The sequence below is a fragment of the Salvelinus namaycush genome, chromosome 22 (genome assembly GCF_016432855.1).
Source record: "Salvelinus namaycush isolate Seneca chromosome 22, SaNama_1.0, whole genome shotgun sequence".
Classification (NCBI taxonomy): domain Eukaryota; kingdom Metazoa; phylum Chordata; class Actinopteri; order Salmoniformes; family Salmonidae; genus Salvelinus; species Salvelinus namaycush.
The window spans coordinates 9,374,316-9,396,099 of NC_052328.1; the positions used below are offsets into that span (position 1 = coordinate 9,374,316).

Here is a 21,784-nt window from a genome sequence, read left to right on the forward strand (position 1 = left end):
TTAGGTAGTTTGTGGGTGATTGTCTATGTCTTTACGTTAGTTGCTTGTGTCTGCACTTTCGTTTTATAGCTTCACGGTCGTTTGTTGTTTTTGTATAGTTTGTCAGTGTTCGTTTCGTGTTCGTCTTCGTGAATAAAAGAAGATGTATTGTTATCACGCTGCGCCTTGGTCCTCCTCTCTTCCACAATACGACGATTGTGACAACTTGCAGTGCTGTAGCAGAGAGAGCAGTCTATGGCTTTGGTGGCTGGCGTCTTTGACAATTTTTTGGGCCGTCCTCTGACACTGCCTGATATAGAGGTCCTGGATGGCAGGGAGCTCGGCCTCAATGATGTACTGGGCCGTGCTCCCCAACCTCTGTAGTGCCTTGCAGTCGGGTGCCTTGCAGGGTGCCAAGACACTTGGTCAGCGCCTGGTCTGAGTACGCATCCTGGTATTCCGTCTGGCCCCGCGACCTTGCGAATGTTAACCTGTGTATGCCTTTCCTGCTGTCAAATGACCTAGTGGCCTCTTAGGTGGAATGTTATTAATATTTTTCATAATTCCATAATTAATAAACTTTTCATTTTTTAACACTGACAATCCAGTGTTTCTATGTCAAACAGTTTTGTTATATTTCAGTCTTCTGTGATGTATATAAAGTGTAATATAGGGATGCAAACTCAAAATTGAATACATTTCAACTCTATATCTGAAATGGTACAGGTATTATTTATTTTAAAGCCCATATACATGTGTAAAGTGTATATTTTTGTATCAAAGTAGATTTGTTTAAGACCACGAACAAACACTCTGTGTGACCCTGATTTAGCCCACTGCAGTAAGAAGTCTTACTCACATTTACAGGGATTACTCACATCGGCTACAGAGAGTGAGATCACAGTCATCCGGTACAGCTGGGGCTCTCATGCATGGTTCAGTGTTGCCTTGGAGTGAGCATAGAAGACATTTAACTAGTCTGGTAGGCTCGCGTCACTGGGCAGCTCTCAACTGGGTTTCTCTTTGTAATCCGTGATAGTTTGCAAGCCCTGCCACATCCTTCGAGCATCAGAGCCGATGTAGTAGGATTCGATCTTAGTCCTGTATTGATGCTTTGTCTGTTTGATGGCTTGCTGGAGGTCGTAGCAGGATTTCCTTTAGGTGGCCGGATTAGTGTCTCGCTCCTTGAAAGAGGCAGCTCTAGCCTTTAGCTCAGTGCGGATGTTGCCTGTAATCCATGGCTTCTGGTTGTGGTATGTAGAAATGTTCGTCCAAATTGAGGTTAGTGACCGCTGTTCTGATGTCCAGAAGCTGTTTTCGGTCATAGGAATGATGACGGATACATTATGTACAAAAAAGGGGGGCATTCTTCCTCCCGAACCACATGAGCTTTGTTTTGGAGGTGTTCAGAACAAGGTTAGGGGCAGAGAAAGCTTGCTGGACACTAATAAAGATTTGTTGTAGAGCGTTCAACATAAAATCCGGGTAGGGGCCAGCTGAGTATAAGACTACATCATTTGCATATAAGTGGATGAGCAAGCTTCCTACTGCCTGAGTTATGTTGTTGATGTAAATTGAAAAACGCGCAGGGTCTAGGATCGAACCTTGGGGTACTCCCTTTGATGACACAGCAGATGTTCTGACTTTACATATTGCACTATTTGAGAGAGGTAGTTAGCAAACCATGCCAAAGACTCTTCAGAGACACCAATACTCCTTATCCGACCCACAATAATGTAATGGTCTACTGTATCGAAAACTTTGGCAAAGGCAATAAAGATAACAGCTCAAAATTGCTTAGAGTCAAGGGCAGTGGTGACATCATTTAGGGCCTTTAAGGTTGCAGTGAGAAATCCTTAACTTCAGGATTGGTGAGACAGGTTTAAAAGGTGAGAGATAGGCTCAGCGATAATAGAGGCTGCAACCTTAAAGAAGAAAGGATCTAAACCATCTAACCTAGATGTTTTCTTAGGGTCAGGTTTATGGAGCTCCTTTAGCACCTCAGACTCTGTGACCGCCTTCAGGTGGAAGCTTGGCATGGGAAAAAGAGGGAGGAGCATCAGGGCTAGTCAGATTAGAAGGGCTGGGAGATGAGGAAGTGTTGGACGGGCAAGGAGGTGTGGATGAGTCAAATAGAAATCCTGACTTAATGAAGTGGTGATTAAAGAGCTCAGCCATACGTTCCTTGTCAGTAACAACCACATCAACATTAAGTGACATAGGCAGCTGTAGGAAGGGAGGGTTAATTATCCAGGTATCTCACCATTTTCCAGAACTTCTTGGGGTTAGAACCAGAGAGAACAGCTCCTTAAAGTAACTGACTTTGGCCTTCCAGATAGCCACGGTGGGCGCTTATCCAAAACCCCCCAAAAACTCCATTAATTTTCCCATAGGCTTTGTCCAATGAACCATGGTGGCGTTATATTGCCTACAAAAAGACAGCATTACTATTGCTCTCTATTGGGGCTATCAACAATAGACGGGCCAGGGTGTACATGCACATTTCCACATATCATCAGCAGTAATACAATCAGGGCACAGCAGAAGACAGGGAGAGCTTTGCAGTGTAGATTTTTTATGACATTTGAATGTGCATCAGATGGCAACAAGATCATATTGTACAGCAATTTCATCAGGTAACATGAATACAAAGCCGGCGAGAGAGGGTTAGAATAGGATGGAAGGACTTGTCTGTGTAACCATGAGTCAGAGTCGTGAGTGTGGAAACAAACATTCCCACTGGGCACAGGCGTCAGTTCAACAGGCGTCAGTTGTCAACTAACGTGAATTCAAATTGAAATCAACAAACAATTTCATTTTTGCTAATTTAACCAGTTTTCCATGTTGATTCAACATCCTCACATTGAATTATTTGGTTGAAATGACATGGAAACAACATTGATTCAACCAGTTTTTGCCCAGTGGGTGGTCTTTCCCACGGCCGGGTAAACAAACAAGTTCATAATCAACAAAGAAGCAGCAGTCATGGCGTAAGATTCATGAGCATCGATCAGGTTTTATTTGTACTTGCAAATATGATTTTGGAATCTGGGGATAATACTAGCCAAAAATACTAGTTTTTAGCAGTAACTTTTCTGTAATCAATACAAACAATTCACCTAAGTTTGACACTTTAAACATTGATTAGTCATCATTCTTCACATTTGTCATTCATAAACCGACAGTAAGCAAATTCATTGCTTCCATCTCTGAGGTTTTGTCATTTGCACATAGGCTACAGCTAGATAATAATTAATGCATTGGATAATAATGACCCCCCCCCCCCCCCCCCGGCTAAGTAACTGCTTAACTTTACTAACAATGTAACGTTTATCTGATATTAGGTCAATGATTGGACCATGTGATTGAAGGTCATCCTACTGATTTGCCATAAGGTAAAGTGACACATTTATGTGCAAACTGTGCATCTAGGATTTGAGGTCCTCTAGATGTGTTGAAACACTTGATGTCCAAAGGCTCTTCTGCATAGGTCACTGGATTAGGGGGCCAATGTATGTACAAATTCCCTGTAACAATATGGATGAAAACATTTTTACGTTTATTGTTAGAATTAAATGATTTAGAATCAGAATTGCAATTTTTGCCAAATAGAAATTGCAACTGAAGAGTTGACAAGATTTTCTAACCGGATGATGTCTGGCAGGTGAGGGTCTTTGTATAATCCATTGTGATGGTACCCAAGGGATCCGGCAAACGGTATCATCTTCACTTGATTTTCAGAGTTCTGGGCGCTCTGTGCTATTTCATACAGCTTGAAAGGAACACAACAAAGAATTAGGGGTGGAAACTTTCTTTATTGTAAATATCATGTTTCCAGGAACTCTTCTTGATATATATTCATTCAACCCATACAGATAATATCAGAAATGTTGCTTGGGATACTATACAGATGACAATAGAGAAATGATTGTGAGTTACAGTAAAAGTATCATGCCACACCTGCTGAGCCATGTGGATGGGCACTATGTGGTCATCCTCTGCATGAAGGATCAGAAGACGACTCCTCATCCTCTTCAAGCTGTGGAGAATTGATGAAGCATCGCTTTTCATGAACAGTCAAACTCAATCTCTCTGAACGATTCTCAAACACATTTGGTTGCAGTGCATTCAGAAAGTATTCATACCCCTTGACTTATTCCACATTTTGTTGTGTTAAAGCCTGAATGTGATCAAGACTAAGGAGATGATTGTGGACTACAGGAAAAGGAGGACCATTCTCATCGACAGGGCTGTAGTGGAGCAGGTAGAGAGCTTCAGGTTCCTTGGTGTCCACATCACCAACAAACTAACACGGTCCAAGCACACCAAGGCAGTCGTGAAGAGGGCACGACAAAACCTATTCCCCCTCAGGAGACTGAAAATATTTGGTATTGACTCTGTACCGGTACCCTCTGTATATAGCCTCGCTATTGTTATTTTACTGCTGCTCTTTAATTATATGTTACTTTTATTTATTTTCTTTTTTTAGGTATCTTTCTTAAAACTGCATTGTTGGTTAAGGGCTTGTAAGTAAGCATTTCACTGTAAGGTCTACAGCTGTTGTATTCGGCGCATGTGACAAATACAATTTGATTTGATTTTAATTGAATTCAACATTTCTTTCACCCATCTACCCCATAATGACAAAGTGAAAACATGTTTTTAGGAATGTTAGCAAATTTATTTAAAAATTAAATACAGAAATATCTAATTTACATAAGTATTCACAACTCTGAGTCAATACATGTTAGAATATATATATACATATATATATATTTTAAATCCCTATTCCTTGCCAATGACAAGCATACCCATAACATGATGCAGCCACCACCATGCTTAAAAATATGAAGAGTGGTACTTAGTGATGTGTTGGATTTGCCCCAAACATAATGTTTGTATTCAGGACATTAAGTTAATTTCTTTGCCACATTTTTGGCAGTTTTACTTTAGTGCTTCATTGGAAACAGGGTGCATGTTTTGGAATATTTTTATTCTGTATATGCTTCCTTCTTTTCACTCTGTCGTTTAGGTTAGTATTGTGGAGCAACTACAATGTTGTTGATTCATAGTCAGTTTTCTTCTATCACAGCCATTAAACTCTGTAACTGTTTTAAAGTCACCATTGGCCTCACGGTGAAATCCCTGAGCAGTTTCCTTCCTCTCCGGCAACTAAATTCAGAAGGACGTCTATCTGTGTAGTGACTGGGTGTATTGATACACCATCCAAAGTGTAATTAATAACTTCACCATGCTCAAAAGGATATTCAATGTCTGCTTTTTTTTTTACCAATCTACCAATGGGTGCCCTTCTTTGCTAGAAATTGAAAAATCTGTGTTTGCAATTCACAGAAAGGAGGTAGTCATTCAAAAATCACATTAAACACTGTTATTGCAACTTATTATGTGACTTGTTAAGCACATTTTTACTGCTGAACTTATTTAGGCTTGCCATAACAAAGGGGTGGAATACTTATTGACTCGAGACTTTTCAGCTTTTCATTTGAATTAATTTGTAAAAAATTGTAAAAACATTATTCCACTTTGGCATTATGGGGTATTGTGTGTAGGCCAGTGACATAAAATCTCAATTTAATCCATTTTGAATTCAGGCTATGACACAACAAATTGTGGAAAAAGTAAAGGTGTGAATACTTTCTGAAGGCACCGTAACAGTTAGTTATTTTGATTTGATTTGTTATCGCATATTGCAAACCTGTATTAATAATCTCAGAATAAAGGATGATAAGTACACTGAAAAGTTGCATAAACCAAAATAAATTTACAACAAAATGTTTTGTTTTCATTTGAATCCAAATCGAGAAAATACGTACTTTTCATCATTAGGGAAGATGATATTGTTTTCTCCCATTGTGTCCAGGAAAAAGTACTCAAAACCTGGGAACGTCCAATAAAACTGAGGACACAAGGACAATTAAAGAGGAAGAGAAGTGCAGTTTAGTACATTAATAAATTCTAAATCGTGGCGTTTTAAGATGTACTGTATCGCCATGGAGAGGACGGTATGTGAGTCTTACCCAGCCAAACGGATGATGGGCACCCCCCTGTCGAATGTTGGTGTATGCTCCCTCAATAATCACACCATCAACAACAATCCCTGATAAAAGCAAAATATTCTGAGTCTAAAGTACATCAGATCAACTTCCATGAACTGAGTCACACAAAAAACATTCATGAAATGTGTATTGTACTGTAACTAGAGGGTATAAAAAGTTGAATGGGTTCAGTAAAGCCTACCTTGTTCAATTAGTTTGACTGCAGTGTTAGTGGCCACTCTGTACAAACATGAGGGGTAAAATGGTGTTTACTGATCATGTCTCGTACTTTGAGTCACTGACAAAATGTTCTGTCATATTTCTAATTATTGATTGGAGTATTTCAATCATCACCGTTAGTGGTGGTAGATTAGTAGTAGTAGTAGTAGTAGTAGTGACAGATTCTCTAACTTAAACATCCCACAAATATATACAGTGGGGAGAACAAGTATTTGATACACTGCCGATTTTGCAGGTTTTCCTACTTACAAAGCATGTAGAGGTCTGTAATTTTTATCATAGGTACACTTCAACTGTGAGAGACGGAATCTAAGACAAAAATCCAGAAAATCACATTGTATGATTTTTAAGTAATTCCTTTGCATTTATTGCATGACATAAGTATTTGATACATCAGAAAAGCAGAACTTAATATTTGGTACAGAAACCTTTGTTTGCAATTACAGAGATCATATGTTTCCTGTAGTTCTTGACCAGGTTTGCACACACTGCAGCAGGGATTTTGGCCCACTCCTCCATACAGACCTTCTCCAGATCCTTCAGGTTTCGGGGCTGTCGCTGGGCAATACGGAATTTCAGCTCCCTCCAAAGATTTTCTATTGGGTTCAGGTCTGGAGACTGGCTAGACCACTCCAGGACCTTGAGATGCTTCTTACGGAGCCACTCCTTAGTTGCCCTGGCTGTGTGTTTCGGGTCGTTGTCATGCTGGAAGACCCAGCCACGACCCATCTTCAATGCTCTTACTGAGGGAAGGAGGTTGTTGGCCAAGATCTCGCGATACATGGCCCCATCCATCCTCCCCTCAATACGGTGCAGTCGTCCTGTCCCCTTTGCAGAAAAGCAGCCCCAAAGAATGATGTTTCCACCTCCATGCTTCACGTTTGGGATGGGTTCTTGGGGTTGTACTCATCCTTCTTCTTCCTCCAAACACAGCGAGTGGAGTTTAGACCAAAAAGTTATATTTTTGTCTCATCAGACCACATGACCTTCTCCCATTCCTCCTCTGGATCATCCAGATGGTCATTGGCAAACTTCAGATGGGCCTGGACATGCGCTGGCTTGAGCAGGGGGACCTTGCGTGCGCTGCAGGATTTTAATCCATGACGGCGTAGTGTGTTACTAATGGTTTTCTTTGAGACTGTGGTCCCAGCTCTCTTCAGGTCATTGACCAGGTCCTGCCGTGTAGTTCTAGGCTGATCCCTCACCTTCCTCATGATCATTGATGCCCCACGAGGTGATATCTTGCATGGAGCCCCAGACCGAGGGTGATTGACCGTCATCTTGAACTTCTTCCATTTTCTAATAATTGCGCCAACAGTTGTTGCCTTCTCACCAAGCTGCTTGCCTATTGTCCTGTAGCCCATCCCAGCCTTGTGCAGGTCTACAATTTTATCCCTGATGTCCTTACACAGCTCTCTGGTCTTGGCCATTGTGGAGAGGTTGGAGTCTGTTTGATTGAGCGTGTGGACAGGTGTCTTTTATACAGGTAACGAGTTCAAACAGGTGCAGTTAATACAGGTAATGAGTGGAGAACAGGAGGGCTTCTTAAAGAAAAACTAACAGGTCTGTGAGAGCCGGAATTCTTACTGGTTGGTAGGTGATCAAATACTTATGTCATGCAATAAAATGCAAATTAATTACTTAAAAATCATACAATGTGATTTTCTGGATTTTTGTTTTAGATTCCGTCTCTCACAGTTGAAGTGTACCTATGATAAAATTACAGACCTCTACATGCTTTGTAAGTAGGAAAACCTGCAAAATCGGCAGTGTATCAAATACTTGTTCTCCCCACTGTATATTGTGTATGAGGGGTGGAACAAGCAAAAAATGAAACAAATAAGTATTAATAAAATAAAAAAGTTGTCACATACACCTGATAGGTGCAGGGAAATGTGTTGTTTTTTTACAGGGTCAGCCATAGTAGTATGGTGCCCCTAGCGCAAATTAGGGTTAAGTGCCTTGCTCAAGAGCACATCGACAGATTTCTAACCTTGTCGGCTTGGGTATTTGAACCAGCAACCTTTTGGTTACTCCTAGGATAACTGCCGTACAGTCTCTCGAATGGACAATGCTTACTTTTCAAATCAAACAAACAGTTAAATATGATATGATTTAAATCATGAAAAGCCTACCAGTGGAATTAAATACATATCTATTTGGAGTGTAAGGCAAAGGTAATCAAAGGTACAGGTCAAGCTAATCAAGGTAAATGTAAAAACGTTCAAAGTAATCATAGGTAATATTGTGTTTGCTTGCTTAGTAACAGACACAATATTACCTTTGATTACTGTAATTTTAATGTTTGTGCTTTTCTTATAACTCATTTCTGTGTTCTATTCATGTGCTGTTCTATAGACCAATTTCTGTGTTCGTGCAAGTGGCTGACTGTACAAATCCTCACTATCAGTAGCTGCAATTTGGCAGTACGCCCAGACCTTGTTTTGAGAATGAAAGATATCTCAGTTTCAAGGTCTCAGCTTAGAGAGGAGAAGCCTGGTCAGGTATTGGTCAGTCACATGTTATGAAACAGTATTGGTTTGTCACATGGATGAAACAAAAAAGGATAATGATTAATTAATTATGCTAAATCATGCAAATATAACTTGTCTGTGTATCGCCGTATATAAGACAACTGCTGGGTCTGCCCAGGTAGAGCTCCTGATTGACATGTGTACTGTGGTGCATTGAGTTGGTTGGAACCTCTCCAGCGCGCTGACAATAAAGAAAGATTAATTTCAGATTGACTTTGAGTGTCCCTGTGTAAGAATTTCCGCGACATTACCTTTACAGATAAAGGATCTTCATTTGAGCCAGTTTGCTACTGTCACGTTTGTCGTAATAACATTCGGACCAAAGCCCAGCGCGATATGGGTTCCACATGTTTATTGAATGAACCGCACAAAAAAAACAATAAAGAGCGACCGAAACGTGAAGTAAATGAAGTGCTCACAGGCAACTACACATAAACAAGATCCCACAAAACAGAGTGGGGAAATGGCTGCCTAAATATGATCCCCAATTAGAGGCAACGATTACCAGCTGCCTCTAATTGGGATCCATACAACTCGCCAACATAGACATACAATGACTAGAACACCCCCCCTAGTCACGCCCTGACCTACTATACCATAGAGAAACAAGGGCTCTCTATGGTCAGGGCGTGACAGCTACATCAGGAAAATAATCCTGCAGTAACAGGAAATGTGAATTATTATGTGGATTATAATTAATTGACATTTTCTAGTGGTTGATTCATTTTTTATTAGGTCAGATCAAGTCTGACATTTTAAAGTGGAAATCACGAACTTTAGAAGTCTTTATAACACTCAAATACACTACAAGTTTGCATTTCCTGCTGAGCAGGAAAATTCTCAGCAACAAAACAGTGATCAAATTCAGAATCCTACATCTGTACCTTTGCTCTACACCCCAATTTCATTACATTTAATTTGAAGGTTTTTCATGATTCGAATCGTGGTTATATGATTTGACTGTTATTTGTTTGATTTGAAAGCTCACATTGCTCATTTAAGAGACTCCAGTGTATAGATTAATTTAAAGCTTACTTGTTTCACTAGATTTTTTCCCACCCCTCAGAATTGTTTGAAACATTGCATCAGATCTGGGATAACTACAGTGCATTTGGAAAGTATTCAGACCCCTTGACTTTTTCCACATTTTGTTCCATTACAGCCTTATTCTAAAATGGATTAAAACATTTTTTTCCCCCTTATCAATATACACACAAAAAATGAAATATTACATTTACATAACTATTCAGACTGTTTACTCAGTACTTTGTTGAAGCACCTTCGACAGCAATTACAGCCTCAAGTCGTCTTGGGTATGACGCTACAAGCGTGGCACACCTGTATTTGGGGAGTTTCTCCCATTATTCTCTGCAGATCCTCTCAAGCTCTGTCAGGTTGGATGGGGAGCATCGCTGCACGGCTATTTTCAGGTCTCTCCAGAGATGTTCGATCGGGTTCAAGTCCGGGCTCTGACTGGGCCACTCAAGGACATTCAAAGACTTGTCCCGAAACCACTCCTGCGTTGTGTTGGCTGTGTGCTAAGGGTCGTAGTCCTGTTCGAAGGTGAACCTACGCCCCAGTCTGAGGTCCTGAGCGCTCTGGAGCAGGTTTTCATCAAGGATCTCTGTACTTTACCTCGTTCATTTCCCCATCGATCCTGACTGGTCTCCTAGTCCCTGCCGCTGAAAAAAATGCTGCAGAGATGGTGGTCCTTCTGGAAGTTTCTCCCATCTCCACAGAGGAACTCTGGAACTCTGTCAGAGTGATCATTGGGTTCTTGGCCACCTCCCTGACTAAGGCCCTTCTCCCCCGATTGCTCAGTTTGGCTGGGCGGCCAGCTTTAGGAAGAGTCTTGGTGGTTCCAAACTTCTTCCATTTAAGAATGATGGAGGCCACTATGTTCTTGGGGACCTTCAATGCTGCAGACATTTTTTGGTACCCTTCCCCAGATCTGTGACTCGACACAATCCTGTCTTGGAGCTCTACGGACAATTCCTTCGACCTTATGGCTTGGTTTTGCTCTGACATGTCTGTCAACTGTGGGACCTTATATAGACAGGTGTGTGCCTTTTCAAATCATGTCCAATCAATTGAATTTACCACAGGTGGACTCCAATCAAGTTGTAGAAACATCTCGAGGATGATCAATGGAAACAGGATGCACCTGAGCTTAATTTTGAGTCTCATAGCAAAGGTTCTGAATACTTATGTAAATAAGGTATTTCTGTTTTTATTTGTACATTTGTAAAAGTTTCTAAAAACCTGTTTTCGTGCTGTCATTATGGGCTATTCTGTGTAGATTGATGAAGAAAATGTTTTATTTAATCTATTTTAGAATAAGGCTGTAACGTAACAAAATGTGGAAAAAGGGAAGGGGTCTGAATACTTTCTGAATGCACTGTATAGTTTTAACTATGCTTTGTGGAAAGTAACTCGTTTTGGGGGGAATAAATAGTTACTTTGACTACAACTATTTGAATACAAATCACAAAAAATGACTACTTTTTAAAACTATTTGAATACAGATATGAGAAAACAACTACTTAAAAAAACATTTGAATACAGACTTCTGGGTGTCACGTTCCTGACCTGTTTTCTTTTGTCTTGTATTTATTTAGTTGGTCAGGGCGTGAGTTGGGTGGGTTTGTCTATGTGTGATTTTCTATGTTGGGATGTTTGTGTTCGGCCGGGTATGATTCTCAATCAGAGGCAGCTGTCAATTGTTGTCCCTGATTGAGAATCATACTTAGGCAGCCTGGGTTTCACGTGTGTTTTGTGGGTGTTTGTATCTCGTGTCAGTGTTCGTGCCACACGGGACTGTTTTCGGTTTGGTTACGTTTGTTGTTTTGTGTCTTGAAGTGTTCTGTTTTACTTTCATTAAATAATGAACACTAACCACTCTGCGTGTTGGTCCGATCCATGCTCCTCCTCGTCTGAGGAGGAGAACGACTATGACAGCCGTTACAGAAACACCCACCAAAAAAGGATCAAGCAGAGTGGGAACAGACAGCAGCAGAGACCGAGGACACAGGACTTGTGGACTTGGGAAGAGATCCTGGACGGCAAAGGACCCTGGGCTCAGCCAGGAGAATATCGCCGTCCCAAGGCGGAGTTGGAGGCAGCGAAGGCAGAGAGGCGCTGGTATGAGGAGGCAGCGCGGCGACGCGGTTGGGATTCCGAGAGTCAGACCCAAAAATTTCTTGGGGGGGGGGCACACGCGGAGTGTGGCAAAGCCGGGTAGGATACCTGAGCCAACTCCCCGTGCTTACCGTGGAGTGAGAGGGCGTCGTACTGGTCAGACACCGTGTTATGCGGTAAAGCGCACGGTGTCCCCAGTACGCGTGCTTAGTCCAGTGCAGGCTATTCCACCTTGCCGCACTGGCCGGGCTAGGTTGGGCATCGAGCCGGGTGTCATGAAGCCGGCCCAACGCATCTGGCCTCCAGTGCGTCTCCTCGGGCCGGCGTACATGGCACCAGCCTTACAAATGGTGTCCCCGGTTCGCCAGCATAGCCCAGTGCGGGTTTTTCCACCTCGCCGCACTGGCAGGGCTACGGGGATCATTCAACCTGGTAAGGTTGGGCAGGCTCGGTGCTCAAGAGCACGTGTCCTCCTTCACGGTCCGGTTTTTCCGGTGCCACCTCCACGTACCAGTCCTCCGGTGGCAGCCCCCCGCACCAGGCTGTCTCTCCGTTTTCTCTCTCCAGTTGCTCCCACCTGTCCAGCGCTGTCAGAGCCTTCCTCCTCTCCAGCGCAGCCAGTGTCTGAGCTGCCTGCCTGCCCAGTGCTGTCTGAACTGTCTGCCTGCCCAGCGCTGTCTGAACTGTCTGCCTGCCCAGCGCTGTCTGAACTGTCTGCCTGCCCAGCGCTGTCTGAGCTGCCTGCCTGGCCAGCGCTGTCTGAGCTGCCTGCCTGCCCAGCGCTGTCTGAGCTGCCTGCCTGCCCAGCGCTGTCTGAGCTGCCTGCCTGCCCAGCGCTGTCTGAGCTGCCTGCCTGCCCAGCGCTGTCCGTCTGTCCCGAGCCGTCAGAGCTGCCCGTCTGTACTGAGTCTTCAAAGCCGCCCGTCTGTACTGAGCCTTCAAAGCCGCCTGTCTGTACTGAGCCTTCAAAGCCGCCCGTCTGTCCTGAGCCTTCAGAGCCGTCTGCCAGACAGGAGCCGCTAGAGCCTTCCGCCAGACAGGAGCCGCTAGAGCCTTCCGCCAGACAGGAGCCGCTAGAGCCTTCCGCCAGACAGGAGCAGCCAGAGCCTTCCGCCAGACAGGATCCGCCAGAGCCGTCCAGCCAGGACCAGCCAGAGCCGTCCAGCCAGGACCAGCCAGAGCCAGCCAGCCAGGAGCCGCCAGAGCCAGCCAGCCAGGAGCTGCCAGAGCCAGCCAGCCAGGATCCGCCAGAGCCAGCCAGCCAGGATCCGCCAGAGCCAGCCAGCCAGGATCCGCCAGAGCCAGCCAGCCAGGATCCGCCAGAGCCAGCCAGCCAGGATCCGTCCCTCAGTCCGGTGCTGCCCCTCAGTCCGGTGCTGCCCCTCATTCCGGTGTTGCCCCTTAGTCCGGTGCTGCCCCTTAATCTAGTGGGGTTAATTTGGAGGAGGCTACGGAAGAGGGGATTGACTCTGGTGGGGTGGGGACCACGACCAGCACCAGAGCCGCCACCGTGGATAGACGCCCACCCAGACCCTCCCGTAGAGTTTATGCTGGTGCGCCCGGAGTTCGCACCTTAAGGGGGGGGTTATGTCACATTCCTGACCTGTTTTCTTTTGTCTTGTATTTATTTAGTTGGTCAGGGCGTGAGTTGGGTGGGTTTGTCTATGTGTGATTTTCTATGTTGGGATGTTTGTGTTCGGCCGGGTATGATTCTCAATCAGAGGCAGCTGTCAATCGTTGTCCCTGATTGAGAATCATACTTAGGCAGCCTGGGTTTCACGTGTGTTTTGTGGGTGTTTGTATCTCGTGTCAGTGTTCGTGCCACACGGGACTGTTTTCGGTTTGGTTACGTTTGTTGTTTTGTGTCTTGAAGTGTTCTGTTTTACTTTCATTAAATAATGAACACTAACCACTCTGCGTGTTGGTCCGATCCATGCTCCTCCTCGTCTGAGGAGGAGAATGACTATGACAGCCGTTACACTGGGAGTGACTACTTTTCAGAAACTATTGGAATTGGCTGCCTTCAACTAATGGCACAGTTGTATGGAACTGCATATAGAAAGAGAATGAATAGAACACAATCTCCTATGGTATTCCAATCTGACAGTCATATTTGATCTACACAATACATTTATATCGGAACATTCTGTAAATGTAAATTCTCCTGAATGTCCATTGCCTCTGGTGTACATAATCAAGTCTAACCAATTATATTTAGTACATATGTATAAATAAGTTGTGAGTGACTCTTTCAACATGCCACTGAAAAAGGTCAAAAGCAGCAATTCATTTTATGATACCTGAAAATACTGAAGAGAAATTCAAAGGAATTTTTGCAAACATTGCAAACAGCAAGTTGGATGCTTAGCAACTTAGAACTTCTTTGTCCATCTGAGGGGAATGGTTCTTATTTCAAACACACACTATACCATCTTTAAAGGGATACTTTACACTGAATTTCACTCAAAATACAAACTAACATGATTTTCCACCTACCTTGGCTGTAGTTAATTCAAGAAGGCCGTTTTTGGATATTTTTTAATACTTAATAGAGCAACATTTTATTAGTATGCTGTTACATGATACTTTGGTAATTGCATTTTAATTACATAGCAATGAGCTGAGCATTTTTGAAAGTACAGTACACAGGAAAAGTGACTGTTCCTTATTCAACTTATGCAATCACTCCATTATTATTCAATTATAAAGCAATTTCCAAAGTTCTATGTAACAACTATGTTGCTATTTTAATAATCACAAAGGTACTAGTACTACACATGTATAAGAACTTGATGTCTCACTCACTATGAAAATACATTTGTTAGTAATTTTGAAGCTGCAAAAGTGGTCTACTCTAATGTTGAGGTGATTGATTCCATGTCCCTCATGTATTTAATTCTAGGCTATAAATTATATTAAGATTCATATCTATATCGGAGAGCCCTCCAAACCATGTGCTAATGATGATATATTTAGACTAATTCAACTAACTGTTCTTCATCAAATACTTGGCAGCCATCAAATGCATCATTTTTTTTCTCCAAATACCTTCAAATATTATTTGGTTTTCTGAGAGGTATTCAAAATACTTTAAAATATTATGTTTTTTTGAGACATGTATTTGAATATTAAAGAAAATAGTTGCCTTTTAGTTGAAACTCTATAAACTATTTTAGACTACCTTGAGTATTTGAAAAGTTAGTATTTTAAAATAAACTTCCAAATACAACTATTGTTTGCCCAGGTCTGCTGCGCAATGACATAAATAATAATTTCCACTCGCTTATCTCATCTCTACAAACTGAACCATTCACCTGAAGGCACACGTTTGGTCACTCACCCAGTGCCAAGAGAGTGTCCCCATAATACCACCAGACTGCTTCCACTGCGGGCTTTTACCCACTGGTACAAGTAGAGGGCGTCAGTGGTTAGACCAACTTCAGTGGGCTCTCCGGTGGAGTCCCCAAAACCTGTTAGAGTTTCATATATCAATGGTTGTTCATTATGCAAACATACTAGACTATGTATAGGCCTATCATGTCATGTCTGTCTGCCTAAGGTAAACTTAATGCAGAGTTGTGCAATGATTTGTATATGACCACAAGGGGGCAGTCACAGCGAACCCACACCAGAGGGTGAGCTCTACTGCAGTGTAAGGAATTGGGAGTTGGTTATCGGACTCTCTTCACAGCAAGCAAGGTAAAATAACACTGTCACACCACAAAATGTAGACTAATGCTCGGTTATCAAGGATGTGTGTAACGATTATACAAATGTATTCAGACTAAATAAATAAAGCAAATATGTTTCAACAGTCTAGTCAAATGTAAGTTTAACCAACCTCTGTAGTCCAAAGCCAAAACATGGTAACCTATTGCACTCAGCACCTGTGGACACAAAGACCAATCACCAATTTATCAATCACCAATGTCATTTTCTGCCATGATGAAGTAACTTTTGATGTAGTCGACAGTCACTTACACGTATTAATCCCACGCGGTGACTTGCTGCCCTGTTTGAAAGAATGTGTACTTTTAGATTCAAAGTGAGAACAATATTATTGTATAGGAATCCATTGTTCTTGCTACCTTGTGCCTCCATTGCCATGGAGATAAATGATAATCGGAATTCCAGCTCCCAAAGAATCTTGGTACCATTCCAAGTCCTTTCCCTGTGCCTCCTTCCACTGACTTTCAGGGACTGTGTGCCTTGAAGATATTGTACAGTGAGACAACACTTGTAAGCAACAACATTAGGAAGTGACAACACGTGGATGGGACGATGTATAGACGTTGATGTTTAAAGTTCAATGCTGTCTTTATAAAAGCTATACTGTCCAATGGCAGTGAGTGTACTTCCAAAGTAAGGTAGGTAGGGTACATTACCCTACTCACAAAGTAACCTGGAGAAAGCCTACTCACCAAACACCCAATGAGATCCCTTGCTCAGATTTAAGGTACATGTTCACAGTGTGGTTAAGATACAGGTCAGCTGGCTGGCTAAGGTTGACGAAGAATGGGACCCTGACTAAAAACAAGGAGAGAAACAGACGATATGTTATATGATTTGTTATTCCTGATTTGTCCAGTATTTTGGAAAATGATCATGATTAGCTTACACTCACCTCTGTGAGAATACACCAGGTGTTTTATGATGTCAGGGAACAGTCGCATCATGAAAGGCACAGAAACATAAATGACACATACAACCAGGAGACCTCTTTTGACCCACCACAACAAACGGGAGCTAGGTCTGAGAGATAGAGAGAGAGAGACAAAAAGCGTCAACATTGCAATGACAAAGGTCCATGCTGTGTCAGCAGACCTTACTGGATATTGGCATTGAAGCGCATTTTAGGCCAATAATAGGGCGCAATAGTTATGGAGTCTTTTTGTAGGCGCTAATGGAGACTAACTCCGCGATGGCTCGTTGGCCAAAGCCTATGGAGAAATAAATGGGCTTTTGGATAAACACAGAGAATAAGGTCTGTGGCAAACATAAGCTTAGAAGGTCTTATACGTTTTGTTCTATGAGATAATATTCAACAAACATCACTTTTTTAATTTTGAAGCTTATGTAATCAAAATAAGCACATAAAGGCTTCATAATTAATAAAGGTCATGTTAACTGGCTGATATTATCTGATAGAATAAAACCGAATAAGACCTCCTAAAGGCCTCTACGGATCCGACGGAGCACTGCAGTGTCATTTCACGTCACAAAATGGGCTGCTCCTTGTATGCACAAGTGCGACCCAAGAAATTTGGAACGCAGCGTATAGCTCCTTGAGCAGACTTGAGGGGCAGTATTGAGGAAGTTTTGCAACGGAAGTGCTGTCCCTGTGTCTACATCACAACCCTTATGGTATTTATAAACACGGAAGCAATGGACATGCTCCTACTGTTACTCTGCTTTGCTTTTATTTTCGACTGTCGCTACACTCAATTACAGTTCTGAAATTACAGTTCTGAAAGTCCTCAGACCCCTTGACCTTTTCCACATTTTGTTACGTTACAGCCTTATTTTAAAATGGATTCAATTATGATTTTTTCCCCCCTCATCAATTTACACAAAATACCCCACAATGACAAAGCAAAAATTGGTTCAGAAATGTTTGCTAATTGAAAAAATAAATAACTGAAATATCTTATTTACATAATTATTCAGACTCTTTACTATGAGACTCGAAATTGAGCTCAGGTGCATCCTGCTTCCATTGATCATGTGGTGGTTCATTTATTTACTATCAAATGAGGAGACAAACTTATCACACAAGTCAGAGTTATACTTAAACTAAATCTTTAATAATGAGAGCTTTGCAATAGCAATGACTTGTCAACGATTCACCATTTCTAATGATCCGTTGAGAGTGGCAAGACAAAAGTACAAAGTCTTTTATAGCCAAGATACACCCCTTCCAACATACATGACGAACAACAGATACATAGAATGGGTCACAAGGTGAGACTTTTTAAATGAGAAAGGAGTATCCCGTAGCCAGATAGCATTCGCTATAAATTATCGTTCAGTTTGGTCCCTAAGACGAGGTTCCTATCTCGTTCCTGTTACTCCTAGCACAAAAACACCAACTCGACAATTGATTTATGCCATTGGTCAACTCCAGACACTACCACACACATCCCCCAAGGCCAAAGGAGGGAGTGACTGGCACACAAACATTGTGGAAACCAGTAATTGGTTCCCCATTAATCACACCATCCCTTCATATGGTTTAGAATAGGTAAAGACACATTCACATATGAAGACAATGTTCCCTCCTGTCCTCTTCCCTTTCTGATATTCTGCATAGCACCAGGGACATGTAAAAGACAAGCCTGACCTCTCCCCTCTCTGGGCCCCAGGTGACTGAGCCCAAGCTGAGAGGAAGAAGTGCAACTGCCAACACCATAGTCCGAAGGGACACATTCTAATAACAAGTATATCACATAAGCATATTATGCAGATAAGACATCTTAATTATCTATGTTACCCAACTAATTCTGATTCTTCCGCCACAATCATCCTTGAGATGTTTCTACAACTTGGAATTCAATTGATTGGCCATGATTTGGAAAGGGGTACACCTGTCTATATAAGATCCCACAGTTGACAGTGCATGTCAGAGCAAGAAATAAGCCATGAGGTCGAAGGAATTGTCCGTAGAGATCCGAGACAGGATTGTGTCGAGGCATAGATCTGGGGAAGTGTACCAAAAAATGTCTGCAGCATTGAAGGTCCCCAAGAACACAGTGGCCTCCACCATTCTTAAATGGAAGAAGTTTGGAACCACCGAGACTCTTCCTAGAGCTGGCCGCCCGGCCAAACTGAGCAATCGGGGGAAAAGGGCCTTGGTCAGGGAGGTGAGGAGGTCTTTTCCAAGCTTAAAAGGATAAACATTCAACATTGGCCATGCTGTCAATCCAGCATGACTTCTGCTGCGTTCAAAACTACTGGAAATCTCAGACTTCAGTGAGTTCAAGACAACTGGGAACTGAGAAAAAACAAGCTCAGGCTGGAAAAATAAGTTTTGAATGGTCATCCAACTCAGAATTCCAAGTCGGGAACTCTGGCCTCTTTCAAGAGCTCCGACCTGAAGATCACTGACGTCATGATTAGACCTTGTTTTATTCCGAGTTCCCAGTCTTGAAAGCACCATAAATACAGAAAATGCCAGACTTTGGCGACAAAGTTTGATGACAAATTTGCCCACGAAGGACAGCCGTGCCACCTTCCTGTTCAAGTGAGCACAGCACAACAAGGTGAGTCCAAAAATATATTGTATGCTGCTGCATAAATTATGTAATATGCCAGGGAGACATGTATACCATAGCTAAGAAAGTAATGCTGAGTGTACGTTTTTTTATTTTTCCATTATTTAACTAGGCAAGTCAGTTAAGAACAAATTATTATTTACAATGAGAGCCTACTGGGGAACAGTGTGTTAACTGCCTTGTTCAGGGGCAGAACGACAGATGTTTACCTTGTCAGCTCTGGGATTTGATACAGCAACTTTTGGTTACTGGCCTAATGCTCTAACCCCTAGGCTACCTGTTATGTAGTAAGCTGTAAGTAACCCATGATCCTCACCCTAATAATTTAGTCCCTTTCCTCCTCATAACTTAGCCTACTGTTCTGACTTGGTGGTGCACATGTAGCCTATAGCCTGTTTTAGAGAAATGTCATCAATGAATATTGTAAGAGCTTTCATTGTCTGCTTATATGCCCCCTTTATTTATCGTACAGTTCTGACTTGGTGTACACGGAGGAGAATACTGTAAGAACGGCCCATTTTCTGAATTCTGTCGCTCTACATTTCAAAAGTGCTGAACAAATACCTATTTTGACTGTCCATCCTAGCTCGCTCATTAATGTCTTCATCGAAATTACGGATTGCCTCTCATCGTCCCCTTATGCCATAGTTTGTACATCTCAATTTTCAGTAGAAACAACATTTGTTTAAGCAAGTCAGTCATATCAGCAATGTTTTTTTAAGGCAGTAAATGAGGCTGAATGAATTGTTTCGCTGCCAGTGTAGCAGTGGTAACGTGTTTGGGCTGCTGTTAGGACAGCTTTATGTAGGCCCTAACCGTTTGTCACCGTTATAGTTCAATTAATGTATTGTTTAGTGTTGTATAGTGTAGTGGCTTTGCTGGCATGCATCAACAAAAAAATGGTGCGTTTGCTCCACCAAGATTTACATTATAAATCGCCACTGCTCAGACCTTATTTTCATTCGGCCTTTATCCCAAAACCTCATTAATTTCCCGCATAGGAATGGCTGAACGAACCCGAGGTTTCATTTCTGTTTTTTAGGACTACAAACTGGCGTGCTCCTAACAGGCGTATTTATTTACTATACTCTAGTCTAGAGAGCATAACTTTACGCAATTGTACCTCGGCTGTGTACTCGATGACACACCAGCTTCATCTCCCGCAGTCTTCTGCTTCTTGGAGTCACGGTCACCAGTCCTCTTCCTCATCCTGAGACGTTTACTAAACTATTTACTATATGAGCCTCCAGTCCTCTGCATAACCAATGCAGCCGGTAAAAACACTGTCGTGAAACAATATGGTCTGATCTAGATTGACATATAGGCTATGTGACTAACTACTGGACTTTGTCTTTGTCGCCAACTGTACGTCTGTTCTTTTGTCGAATGCTGCGTTCGTAACCAAGTGGGAAGTTAGCACTATAGAGTTAGAGGACTCTAGATGATAAAACCTGTTTGTCATTGAGGGCTTCCACCATTTCCCACTAGCAATTTCCAGTTAGAGGGCCATACAAATGGATTTTTCCCCAGTCCTATGTGGTAAACAGAGAACCAACGAGATATAATTTTTATATATGTCCTATGATGGCATTTGTGAGCACACAAGCAGCGCCATTGAGGCTATCTCCATTTCAAAGTAGTCCGGTTTCTTCTTTTACTGCTTCTATGAGTTGGTAAACAAACTGAAAGGTTGAATACTGCCACCTAGAGTGCGTTATTTGAACAGTTATGAAGCCAAGGATCGCGATTTACTACCACCCACAATTATGGAATATTTGCTCACAAGTGTAATTCATTGGCTGATCCCTTATGGTGACCCGGATGGAATAATGGGATCATTCCTTCAAACATAGGAAGTCCCACCCAGTTGACTACTTTACAATGGTTTAAGCCCTCAATGGTAATGTCCATGTGAAAACATGTTCAATCTATCTAGTCTCCTCTATCTAACTCTAAGGTGGTACATTCCCACTTCCCAATTGGTTATGAATGCAGCATAACTCATAGGCTCTATAATATGTGGTCAAAGATCGCGGATAAAGTCAGTTCCTGTCTGCTTAAGGGGGTGGCTCTCCCATAGGCACCAATGCAATGGCAGCTGGGTCTGGTCTACTTAGTTCACTGACCTGCTTTGTAACAGAAAAAATGAGGGAGTGGAATGTCTCGCTTCCTCTTCCGTCTCTGATGTGGGTGAAAGTACTGTACAGTGGTCCCACTGTATGTGTGGCAATCATTGAAAGTAAGGAAAACAGTCTTTCATAGAACACAATCCCAAAGCACAAAGGCCTATTGCATACTTCAGTTTGTACACTAGATGGGGTTTTAAAATCATTTTGTTAGAGGGATCTTTTCACATGGCACATATACAATTCAGTCGTCTATCTACAGTGTAGGCCTATGATGTAGACCTACACTACTACTGTGTGCTGTTTTGTATGTGCTTATATAGAATAAAATAATCCACTGGAATATAATACTTTACCAATCTCTCGTGGATACACTACGAGCATCTGACCAAATGTTTGATTATTTGTTTTCTGGGATAACCAAGATTAAAACTTTACTA

The 21,784-nt window shown here is 42.3% G+C and overlaps 1 protein-coding gene across 1 annotated transcript; it reads right to left on the minus strand.

Annotated features, from left to right (window-relative positions):
- Positions 1-2,970: 2,970 nt before the first annotated feature.
- Positions 2,971-20,602, minus strand: LOC120017530 (lysophosphatidylserine lipase ABHD12-like). The gene is made up of 13 exons (XM_038960352.1): positions 20,342-20,602; positions 16,572-16,699; positions 16,369-16,474; positions 16,036-16,155; positions 15,929-15,959; positions 15,789-15,834; positions 15,288-15,417; positions 6,238-6,275; positions 6,018-6,097; positions 5,814-5,896; positions 3,940-4,018; positions 3,627-3,751; positions 2,971-3,506 (listed from the first exon to the last, which is right to left on the minus strand). The coding sequence occupies exons 1-13, from the start codon at positions 20,425-20,427 to the stop codon at positions 3,479-3,481; spliced, it is 1,080 nt and encodes a 359-aa protein (XP_038816280.1). The 5' UTR covers positions 20,428-20,602; the 3' UTR covers positions 2,971-3,478.
- Between the last annotated feature and the right edge of the window lie 1,182 nt (positions 20,603-21,784).

Excerpts from the sequence above, each read along its gene's own strand:
- LOC120017530 (XM_038960352.1), bottom strand. The coding sequence starts at position 20,427 with ATGAGGAAGAGGACTGGTGACCGTGACTCCAAGAAGCAGAAGACTGCG. Across the intron at positions 16,700-20,341 it reads TCATCGAGTACACAGCCGAG|ACCTAGCTCCCGTTTGTTGT; the intron begins GTACAATTGCGT and ends TCTATCTCTCAG. Across the intron at positions 3,752-3,939 it reads CCATCCACATGGCTCAGCAG|CTGTATGAAATAGCACAGAG; the intron begins GTGTGGCATGAT and ends GTTCCTTTCAAG.